Source organism: Babylonia areolata, chromosome 1 (assembly GCF_041734735.1).
Source record: "Babylonia areolata isolate BAREFJ2019XMU chromosome 1, ASM4173473v1, whole genome shotgun sequence".
NCBI lineage: Eukaryota > Metazoa > Mollusca > Gastropoda > Neogastropoda > Buccinidae > Babylonia > Babylonia areolata.
In genome coordinates this window covers 42,437,812-42,450,311 of record NC_134876.1, presented here as the reverse complement: position 1 = coordinate 42,450,311, position 12,500 = coordinate 42,437,812, and the positions used below count along the sequence as shown (strand labels likewise).

General features: G+C 40.7%; 1 protein-coding gene across 3 annotated transcripts in view; it reads right to left on the bottom strand.

Annotated features, from left to right (window-relative positions):
* The window catches only part of LOC143283138 (protein pangolin, isoforms A/H/I/S-like), a 173,193-nt gene that overhangs the window by 12,930 nt on the left and 147,763 nt on the right, over positions 1-12,500 (bottom strand). For all 3 annotated transcript variants that reach the window (XM_076589282.1, XM_076589290.1, XM_076589296.1), the window contains 3 exons: positions 10,064-10,250; positions 9,333-9,405; positions 8,602-8,682 (listed from right to left, as the gene is read on the bottom strand). In XM_076589282.1, coding sequence (XP_076445397.1) covers positions 8,602-8,682; positions 9,333-9,405; positions 10,064-10,250 — 341 coding nt within the window. The remainder of the gene's footprint in view (positions 1-8,601; positions 8,683-9,332; positions 9,406-10,063; positions 10,251-12,500) is intronic.

Sequence of the window (12,500 nt, the reverse complement as noted above, 5' to 3'; positions counted from 1 at the left end):
AAATTATATATATATATATCTATATATATATAGAGAGAGATATATATAAACTATTGAAGGATGTCTGCATGTGTGTGTGTGTGTGTGTGTGTGTGTGTGTGTGTGAGCAGGGGGTTGGCAGGGATCTGGATGTGTGTATCTGTGTTGCACGTGCAAGCATGTATGCCAGTATATGCACATATGCCAGAATGCAAAACCACACACACGTAACAGTTTTCACATGTTTGCTCTGCCATGCCTCTCTTGCTTTGCATTCCAATTTCTACACATTCTCTACTCTCCACCTCTCACATCATGCAACACACACAAACCCACACAACATGCCAAACCTGATCAAATTTGATTAATTTCAAAAGAAATGGTATACTGTTTAGCAAATGAACACGACTGTCCCGACATTAACCACATGACTGTTAAGTCACTGAATTCAAAACACGAAACGCACTGTCATCAGTGACAGGAAACTGATGCTGCCCGTTATACTTCCGGTGCAGCAACAGAGGCCAATAACAGAATGTCTGGTTGCCTTTGGAGAGGGGAAAAACAACAACTCCATCGCAAAAAAAAAACCCCACCAAACCAACAACTGACGCTGTACATCTGATGTTGCCACATAACAGAATCTGCTCTAGGAAGCATTGGAACTCAAGTTATCAGACCATTTTCTTAGTTGGTCACGTACAAACAACGCCCTGCAAGAACCAGACGACCCGGATTCCCCCAATGCTAGAATAAATGCAGGGAGTATAACTTGTCTTTCAGCACTTAAAGTACCTGGTTCAGATCTTTTTCTTTGTTGTCCAAGCAGAACAGGAAGAATAAGGACTCCATGGTTCATGGGAAGAGCACTCTCAGAGTGTTCTTTTGGTTATAATAATAATAATAATAATATTTAAATAGCGCTGAATCTTGTGCAGAGACAAATCTAAGCGCTTTCACACCAGTCATTTACACGCATGCATAACTCTAAAACTGAAGACCAGGAAGAGGTAGGGGAGGGAGGCTATCTTGTGAAAAGGTGGGTTTTAAGGCCAGGCATGAAAGAGCTGAGTACGGAGACCTGACGAAGCGAAAGAGGAAGTTCATTCCAAATGCAAGGTCCAGAGACAGAGAAAGAACGGCGTCCAACAGTGGAGTGTTTGAATCTGGGTATGCGTAAACAGAGGGGATACGAAGCCGGTCGTAGAGAGCAAGATGGAGTGTGGAGGTGAAGGCAGCCACAAAGATAGGAAGGGACAGATTTGTGAATACATTTACAACATAGAGTGCTGATCTTATACTTTATTCTGTGTGAAACAGAGAGCCAATGGAGATGTTGCAAAATAGGAGTGATGTGCTCAGATCTTTTCTTTCTGAGGGACGAGTTGGACAGCAGAGTTTTGTATGCGCTGAAGGGACTGAATATAATCTTCCTACAACTGTCTGAAAAAAAGGTGTGCAGCGTCTGGTATCAGTGTTGACTGGACACAACCCTTTCATACTGAGGGCGCGTAGAGTTTCACAGACAACTCTATACCACTTAGGACCATGTTCGCTTAATCTTTTTATTTTATATTTGTCTTTTTTTTTCTTTTTTTTTTTACCTCACTACCATGACCTCACTCATGCACGGTGGGTGTGTTGCCTGAGATATATTGTATTTTGGACTCGCATCCAAAAGGTTATAAGAAAAGTGAAAAATATGTGTTAAAGATTCCTAGTCTAAGAATACTAAATCATTTAGAATCAGTTCTATTTTGGTAAGCAGCACGTCAGTTGAAATTCACAATCCTTACCAGTGTCTTAACCCTTTGAGCCCTGACCACCGCTTTACCGGTGGTGGGGAGGGGTGGCATAATGCCTGGCCACCGGTTGAGCGATGCGTAAACACTTGTGTCGTGTTTTGCTATTGGTTGACTTATATTGAAGAGCCAATCAGAAAAACCGTAATATTCTGACGTCAGCGAACGTAGTACCAACACTGCCGCACCTTTTCACTGTGTTTTGTACATGTGCTTTGGATAAAAAAGATCGATTTCTACCATGAAGTGTGCACAGTCTCAACCTGACCGCCTCCTTTGATCAACTGATTCTGCATGCTCAGATTCATTTTCAACATCACTATCTATAGCAAAATCATCCAATTCGAATTCCACCTCACTATCAGAGTAACCATTGTCATACACTACTTCCAATAAATCATCAAGCATATCAATTACTTGCTGCGTTGTGTACAGTTGTTTTCTCACACGTTTTGTCCCTGATTTCTGCCCTGATGGGCCAGGTTGAGACTCTGCATGCTTAAGTGTTTATGCACCGCTCAACCGGTGGCTGGGCATTATGTCATTTTTCTCTGCCACCGGTAAAGCGGTGGTCAGGGCTCAAAGGGTTAAAGCATCAGGCAAAAATCAGACAAAAACAGTCTTGTTTTCGATTTGCCACTAGTCAGCGTCCCGACAAAAACTCTGCTCTGAAAAAAGATGTTAGAACTGATCAGCCTTTGGGCATGAAAGCATTAATTTTCTACCATGCTTGAGATATATTCATTAACTTGCAGTGCAAGGCAGTGATGAAGCAATCAAACAACTAACGACACATTTCCTTCATCTGTACAAAGCTTTGGGGGACAAACAGTGAGTCTTTCTTTCTCCCCTGGCCGCACACACAGCTGTTGAGCTTTATGACAACAGGGGCCACCAGTGCGAGCCAGCTGTGTGCCTGGGGCAATACTTCTCCCACTTTTCCTGATTGTATCTCCACTGGGAAGTGTCTGTCACAGAGGGGGGGGGTTGGGGGGGGGGCGAGGGAGAGAGGTGGGGGGTGGGGGTGGGGGGTAGGGGGGCAACCTATTCATTCAGAGACACAACTAAAGGCTGTACACTGGAAAAGGTTTTTCAGTATTAATTTTTTCTCCTCTCTCCTCCTCCCCCCACCCCATCCCACATGAGGACAGACCGACACAGCATATTACTGCTTTACCCAATACCAGAAAATGCTCTCAAAGCCTGACATGTGCATCAAGTCGAAACATTAGTTGGCCATGCATCTAAACTTTTTTTGTTGTTGTTGTTAATGCGGATGTGGTACAGCATTCTTGGATCAGTCTGCATGTTCCAAAACCTCCTTGAAACTGGGACTGGAATGCCTAAAACATCTGGCATCTGAAGTCTAACAGACCTGATCGACAGACCTGCAGCAGGAGGACAGGTGCAGAGAGGATAGAAATCTGTACTGTGCACTTTTTTTTTTATATATATATATATCTTGAATGAACCAGGGATACAGGCATTGACTACACACCACTGTTTGCTGTCCTTAACATCAAACAGTAAAATTTCTATGATTCTTATAGTAAACAGGCATGCTTAGTTTTAAGCAGAAGATGCTCATTTCAAACACCATTCCATTTACTGTTTCTTTAATTGTCTTTGAAATAAAAGCTCAAGTCTTCAGCTACCTTGCAAAACTGGATTAATCAGCTGACATGGACCGAATAGGCAAATTTTTCAACCCAGTTGTAATGATTCTAAATTCTAAAATTTTGAAAAGTTCTTTTTGCAAACACACACACACACACACAGTCACAACACACACCAACTATATACAAGCAGAACACCAATGCACAAACACTGAATCACATTCAATACTGCCAACTGTTCTTCTTTCTTGATCTAATTTTAGTTTAACCCTTGCCAACTACTGAAGCAGCATGCCCAAGCTCCATTTACACTGTATCATAATGCAGCAAAAAAAACACAACAACAAAAAGGCAACAACCAGGGCCGGAGGGTACAGACGGAAATCAAGCATACACCATCTTTCCTCAAGTTATTCTTCAACGATACACAGATCGTTTTCTTTTCAATCGCCAAAGACGTGGAACAAGCTCCCTGATAACCTCCGTCATTCTGATTCCCTCGCATCTTTTAAATCTCGTCTCAAAACTCACCTTTTCCCTCAGCAATAAGTTCAATTGTGGCAGGTCCACAACTACATGGATGTATATGAATGTGTATTGTGTGTGCGTGTGTTTATGTAAGTTTGTGCCTGCCTATGTGTGCGTATGTGTTAGGGTAGCTGTTAGATACACATGTATGTTAAAATGTATGTATGCAGTGTGTGTGTGTGCGTGCGTGCGTGCGTGTGTGTGTGCGCGTGTGTGCGTGCGTGCGTGTGTGTGTGTGTGTGTGTGTGGTCACATTTTGGTGTGTGTATGTAACATAGATATAATGTTTTATGTTATCAAAAGCGTTTTTGTAAAGCACCTAGAGCAGATTTCTGGATAGTGTGCTATATAAGTATCCATTATTATTATTATTATTATGTATATCATGCCATCACTGACAAGCAAATCTTGCAAGATATACTGCACTGGCATCTACAAATACATAAACATCACAAATACTACTACCAACACCATGTCAACATGGAACTACAAAATGTGGTTAATTAAACGCTAATTAATAATATCACAACGCTAGCCACTGTTAAAAATGTTGTTACAAGCACAAGTCAGGAAGCAGACAAGGACCAAGGGGTATTTTCTAGACTAGTCCTGTGAATGACCATGACAGTGATCAACTGCATGGTTCCCACAGATGTGACCGTACAAATCTCCTTACTTTTTAATCGGACCAGACTGAAAATTTTCCATACCTAACAAAAAACCAAACTGAAAAAAAAAAGAAAAAAAAAAAAAGAAGAAAATTGTCTGCAATACCACAGAGAGAGGATGTCAGTGGACATCCAGGTATCAATGTTCTTTTTTTTTTTTTTAAATTGTTTTTCATAAGCGTTAAACTATTTGCCGAATGGTATTGGTCAAGGGTTTTATCAATATTCCAAGATTTTCCTGGAAGGTGAAGCATATACTTTCCCAGGCCTTTTCTAGCCCTGGAAATGGTTCTGTCATTTCCACAAGACTTTTCCAGACTTCCATGAGTGACTGAACCCTGCAACAGGTGTTTTTTCTTCATGCCTTCCTACTAACAAAACATCTGTCACAACAGAAAAGATTAACAGTGATGGCTCAAAGGTAGGTGATGGGCCAATCATCTTCTTTGAAATGATAATTTTCGCAATGGAAATCAGCTTCCCGTTGAAAAAACGTATAAAAGATGAAGTTCTTGAAGTCTAATTCAGCCAACATTACAGAACATCTTCCTGTGGTTCCAAGAGAAAAAAAATCTGATGCAGCAGAAAAGCACAATGTGACCATTTGCAAAAGCAACCAAACACACAAAACACACAAAAAGCATGTGGCAACAGTAAAACCACAACCAATTTTGGATCAAAGCCAGCACTGTTTAAACAGAAGTTAGCACTGTTTAAAAGAAAAAAAAAAATCAAATTCACTCATTCATATTTCACTACATGGGCATTTTGAATTTATCTTTGATAATCTGGATGATAAAAGATGAATCATCTAATGTCAAAAGCAACATTATCTCGCTGATAAAAAATGAATCCTCTACAGTCAAAAGCAATAATGAAAATCGTTAGTAACTGATCAGCTCCAGGATTCATCAGCAAAAATGCAAAACATTTGTAGGGTTTGGGTTTATGTTTGTTTTGGTACCTATCCAATAAGGCAGGCTGAGGGACAGTGTTCTCTCAGACCGCAGTGAAGATAATCACTTATACTGTATTGTTTTGTATTGATTTTTTTTTTTTTTTTTTTTTTTTTTGTCACAACACATTTTCCTGCATGAAATTCAGGCTGCTCTCCCCCAGGAGAGTGCATCACCACACTTTAACACCACCCTTTCTTTTCAGGACTTTTTTCCTGCCTGCAAATGTTTCTCTGTTTTACTGTCTAAACAGACTTTCCTACAGAATGTGGCCAAGGACAGTGCTTTTCTTGCCATGGGTTCTATTCATGCGCTAAGCGCATGCTGCACACGGGACCTTGGTTTATCACCTTACCTAGAAAGAATGACTAGCACCCGAGACCACCCCTCATCTCGGAGACACAGTGATTCTGCCCTATACAGTATGAACTACCAGCCATTGAAGTGGAAGTGCACAGAAAGTCACAGCGCAACATGTTTTCATGCATTGCAGTCACTACAGATCTACAGGACAATGAACCACTGAATGCAGTTCACGATACCTGGAGCCAAGCACTTCAAAGCAGCGATGCCACTAGAGATGATCAGGCCCACTAAGCTGAGCTTCTGAAGAACACCAACGTTAACATTCACCCCAGGTCATGGTTAATGACTCGCTCATTGACTCGCATGATCATTGACTGCCTGGTTGCATGGTTCATTATCTTTGTCATTCCTTAACCTCTTGACTGCGCTGTTGACGTACGGCGTGACGTACGGCGTACGTCATGAAATGCTGCTCACCAGTGCCGTATTGACATACACTGTAAGTGGACCTGGACACTGTTGCACAGCCTTGACAGTGTGTGTAGTTGATGACAACAGTCACAAGAAAGACTGGTTGATATCTGGTTGATGTTGTAGCACCTACATGTTGGAATGACAGTCCCTTTTTTTTTTTTTTTATTGCATTTTATGGAGTTTTTGTGTCAGATTGACTCATTATTTAAACATGTGAGTATTAAAAACTAAATTTTGGTTCATTTCCCTTTCATTTGATATAAATTTTTATGCACTTATCTTCAGTAATTTTTGAAATATAAGCAAATTAAAATCTTTGGCATGTTTTTCTGGAAATTTTTTCAGCATAGGCAATAGCCAAACGTACTAGCAGTGAAGGGGTTAAATTCCTTTTTTGTGTGTTTCATACTTGTTTTGACACTCTCGGACTGAAGTTGTGAATCAATGCGCCTGTACTGCTTATTGTATACTCCCCACTCCAAGTGGAGACAAAGGATTCAATTTCTTTGGATCTTTTTTTTTGACTTACCTGAACCTCTGAACCATTACCAATAATTAGTTACTAGTAAGTACAAAGTTTTCCCTGGTGCATGGTTCAAATCTTAATGCACATTGAAAGATCAGCGCACAGGTTCAAACTGAACCATACAACCCTACGCTCCCACTGCCCTCATGCTAAGTGAAAGACTACTTATACAAACCTTATTTCCTGTGGTGGTGTGGTTTGAAAGGGAGAATGACCCGATTTCTACCCCTTTTACCTTTTCTATCCAAAACTTTATTTTACAATTTTTACAGAATCTATGGCATGCAGATTACAATTATGCTCCTTTTGACATGTATGTATTTTAAGTGAAAATTGCTGTTATCTCAGCCGTTTAATCATGTGTGTGTCTGTGTGTGTGTGTGTGTGTGTGTGTGTGTGTGAGTGTTGGAGTGTAACAGTTCTAGTATTGAGAGTATGTTACTTCGTCAGTTTTATGCATTGTGTTTTTATAATATTAATGATTCTGTTTTATGCTTCTGCTACTTTTTTTTTTATGCTTTCTTCTTTTACTTTAGGTACTGGATTGTAAAGCGCTTAGAGCTTGCTTATGCTTGTATTATAGCACTATATAAAAATAAAATATCATTATTATAAAATATTATTATTATTTCCTTCTGTTTTGTTATGACTATCACGACTGCATTATGACTAAGTTCATCCAGACGTTTGCAACTCAGTTCCAGAATATCGAGCAATGATTTTGAACAGGTCCTCTGCTACATTCTGTGTGATTTCATCACAGAGCTTATCAGACCCATCATTTTAAAAGTGTACCACTCAACAAAGTATACAACTCACATACTTTCAATAAGAAAAAAAAAAGGGGGACAGGCATTATAAAACAATCAATAAACAAGCCATAACATACAAAAACATCCACAAAATAAGGAAAAAAAAAAACTATTTAAAAAAACGGAAAGTGAACATCCTCGTGATAAACGACAAGAGTAACGTACCACTCACTGTCAAAGACAGTGGAACTGACCAAGCCTCTTCCCACATTCTCACCAACGCCTGCAGGAGCGCTGGGACCATTCTCTGACCTAGCAAATCACCACTTCCAAGCACAAACAGCAAGCAACCGACAAACACTGTGCAAACCTCATGATAACCCAACAACAGCACCGAGTTACACCAGGGGGACACAGTCATAATAAAAGCAACATACAATGCAGCAAGGGAATGGATATATACATATACATATACTGCAAGGATACATTGGGTCCCAAGCAACAAAGGGAAGGAAGAAACAAAAAACACGAGTCTGCAAAAAAAAAAACAAAAAAAAACAACGAAAACAAAACACGAGCTTCTACCGATACATCCATATATACACAGATACAAGTGCACAGGGCTTTCATCCAGACACATCCAAAGGGGGTATATGAAGGGAGGGGTGAAGGAAAGGGTAGGGGTGGGGAGGGTATATGCCGAGGGAGGGAGGGAGGGAGGGAGGGGTATACATGGGTGGGTCAGGGCCACTACAAGAGCCTGCCCAATGCCAGCATGCAAAAAGCCAGGCCTGCACGTCTCCACACACCCATATACAACTGACTGCCAAGCATTAGCGCTTTCCAGCATGCTCCACAAGAGGAGGAGGCAGTGGGGGAAGAGGGAAGGGGAGGGGGGGGGGAAGAGGAAAAAGGGGGGAGGCGGAGGCGGGGGGCGGGAGGGGCGGGGTAAAAGCACACCCGCCCTGCCCTTCCTCCCCTCCCAATACCTTACTATTTAACATCCGTGGAGTTCGCGTTTTGTGAAACATCTAACTCAGCAGCTGACTGATCGCAGTTTTCATGCGCCGACGATCTGAAACAAAAGAGGGGGGCCATGGCAGCAAAAGCAAAGTCCCACACGGGCATTAAAACATCACAGCACAACTTGCGTCGCCTCCTCTGCCATACGTCCAGCAACCCCCCACACCCCCACCCCACGCCCCCCCCAACCAATAACAACAACACCCATCACATCATCACACTGGAGTGACATCACCATTCATTTCCATCTGCAAAAAAACACAAAAAAAACAGCAAGAGTAAAAAAACAACAACAAACAAACATGTACACAAAGTATCCCCCGCCCCCCCTTCCAAACTTGTGAATATAAATCCTCTCTTGTTGTCCCCATCACTTCAGCTAAAAAAAAATTAATAAAAAAAACCCCAAAACACACACACAGTGAGTCAACCCTGTTTCTCCATCCAGTTACACATCAAGCTGTTCTTCCATCGATGCAAGGTATACACACAAAAAGTCTTCGTCCAGGTAGAAAGAATGGCGGATGTATGGCAGCGAGTCTGCTGGACTCTTACCTGATGGCTAGCTAAAAAAAAAAAAAAGAAAAAAAAAAAAAAAAAAAAGGGGGGGGGGGGGGGGGGGGGGGGGGGAGGAGGAAGGGGCATGGCACAAGGGCAAGGGAAACAGGAACAGGGTTAAAGAGAACTCTCTCCCTCTCTCACCTGCAAGGTTTACACCACTGTGACTGTTGGTCCATTCCGTACCGTGCCCGACACTTTTTGGCATTTGGACATTCTGTAGGGGGGGGAAAAAAACAACAAACTTTACATTAACCATCAATCAAGTAAGACTTTTTAATGAAACAAGTGTGTGCTACCCCTTTGGTGTCAGTCCATGGAATTTCTTGGGTTTCAGTGACAGCACTTATCATTCATTCTTTAAAATGAAGGACTACCCGTTTAACAACCAAGAAAAAAAAAAGTGGATAGAACAACGCACAGACATACATGTACAAGCATGACCACACACACTGAAATTTACAATTGCTGAAATACTGTCTTCAAGCAAAACACACACACACGCACGCACAATTACACACACACACACACAAACACAATTACACACACACACACACACATGCACAATTACACGCACACACACACACACCTCCCATCCCTTGTCCCTGACGTTCTCCCCCTCCACACCCTTACACCCAAAACTACACTCACACACACACACACACACACACACACACACACAAACACAATTACACACACACACACACACACATGCACAATTACACACACACACACACACACACACCTCCCATCCCTTGTCCCTGACGTTCTCCCCCTCCACACCCTTACACCCAAAACTACACTCACACACACACACACACACACAAAATCACACACACACACACACACACACACACATCCACCAACCCACCCACCTGCTGCCATCGTCTTGTTCTCCTGCGTCGTCAAACTGGGCTCTGTCTTTTTCCGCTTCTTCTTCTTCTGGTGTACGGCATAGTTGTCACGGGCCGACCACCCGGGGTACAGCTGCATGTGGAGATCCTTCTCTTTACGTGCCATCTCATAATACTTGGCCTGCTCTGAGCGGTCTAACGCGTGCCACTGCAAGACGCAACGCCAAGCGTTAGCAAGAAGCCTGTCATAGTGGTAGAAGAGGAGCTCTGTTGTTTTTTTTTTAACCTTTTTTTTTTTTCTTTTTCTTTTCTCTCCTTTTTTAAAGACTGTTTCCTGAGCAACCAGCTTCAGAGTTCAACCTACCTACACATATCAATTCAAAACACTAAAAACCATGATGTTCCCTACAACTAACTTGAGCTAAACGCACCCAATTTCAGTATATCTCAACCAAAAATACTAAAAATCATGATCTCTACACTAACTAAAGCTAAACCTACTTAATTTAAGTATATATCAATTTATAACTGTAAAAATCACGATGTCCCTTACCAATAACTTGAGTTAAGCCTACCTAATTTAAGCATATATCAATTCAAAACACTAAGATCATGATTTTCCCTGCCACTAATTTGAGCTAAACTTGCCTACAGTATCACTTGACATGCACATACTCTGCCCTCATCCCCACACACATACATCAACCAAAACACTCAAATCAGGATCCCTACACTAACTTAAGTTAAACCTACCTAATTCCATCATCTATAATTCAAAACACTTGGATCATAATGTTCCCTTCCACCAACTTGAGCTAATTATTATTAATTTCAGTATCCATCGATTCAAAACACTTACAGCATGATGTCCCCTACCACGAACTTGAGCTTAACCTACCTAATTTCAGTATCTATCGATTCAAAACACTTACAGCATGATGTCCCCTACCACGAACTTGAGCTTAACCTACCTAATTTCAGTACGTATCAATTCAAAACACTAAGATCATAATGTTCTCTTCCAGTAACATGAGCTAAACCTACCTACATTCAGTATTACTTGATACGTACATACTCTATCCTTATCCCAACCATATGTCTATCAATTTAAAACACTGAAAATCATGAGTAAATCCAAATATTATTCATCATAGAAATTGCTCTGTGAATATACTTGATAATCATGACATGAGGGAAAGTTATCTATGGTGTATCATTGAAATTCCTTTGAGAAACTTGGAAATCATGTCTTGAAGGAATAAAAAATTTTTTTTTTTTCAATATCCATGGTGTAAAGCCAGGCCAAATCTTTCACAATAAACATCAAACAGAAATCATGTCCATGAAGGCTCAAGACCTCAAACATGACCTGACTTGAATCAAGTTACCACAGTTACAGTCCAATACTGAAAACTTTTAATCAAAACTTTAAATAAAAACTTACACACACCAAAAGCTTCAAAGGGGATCTAATGTAATTTGATTAGACGGTGCCATTGAAGGATAAAAGAAATCATTATTTGAAAACTCCTTCAATGCCATAGCTGAATTTGTTATAAGTGCTTTATGTATTAAAAAAAAACCATTAAAAAACAACCATTAATGAAAGTTAATTGGGATTTTTGTTGTCTATTTTTGCCTTTTCAATGTTGGTTCACCTGTCTCATCAAAGTACCTTTCATCTTAGTCTGTGACATTGGGAACTCAAGGGTTCCCATCCCCCTTCCCCACTGAAAACTGCTTTACATCTTGTTCAGAAAAAAAGGAAAAGGCAAGCAATGACATTTTTCTTCTCCTACATGAATGTGTACATGCATGTACACACACACACACATACATACACACACACACACACACACACACACACACACACACACACACACACACATGCTACTAGGCACCGTTGACCCCAACAAGAAAAACAAGCCATGAAAGTTGAAATGCACATTGATATATCTATCAAATAAATGAATCAAAATCAAATAAATGAATTAACTATTCACTGCTTACACAATGGTATTGACCCCCTCCCCCTCCCCCTCCCCTCCCCCCATTTCCTCTCGACAAAAAACACATATATGACTTGATCAAGCTAAGAAATGTCAATTCCTATCAAATCATAAAAATCACTTGATACAGTTTGAAGCCTTTCCAAATACAGCCATCCATAACCACAAGAAGTGATGATTTAGGAAATAGTTAATCTGCAATTCCTGAAAGGACTGAACATCTGATTCACTTGTAAAGAATCTCTCAAAAGCTGCCCAGGAAACAGAAACTTTTTACTGGTCTATATTTCATATGATATACATTCAATATCTGTTGATTCAAATTAGATCCGTCTTTGAAGAGCTTCAACATGTAAATGAATTAAGAAACAGGACAGAAACCCATGTTTCTCCTATATTCATCAGCTAATCACTCTGTAAGAGAGAGAGAGAGAGAGAGGCGGGGAAAA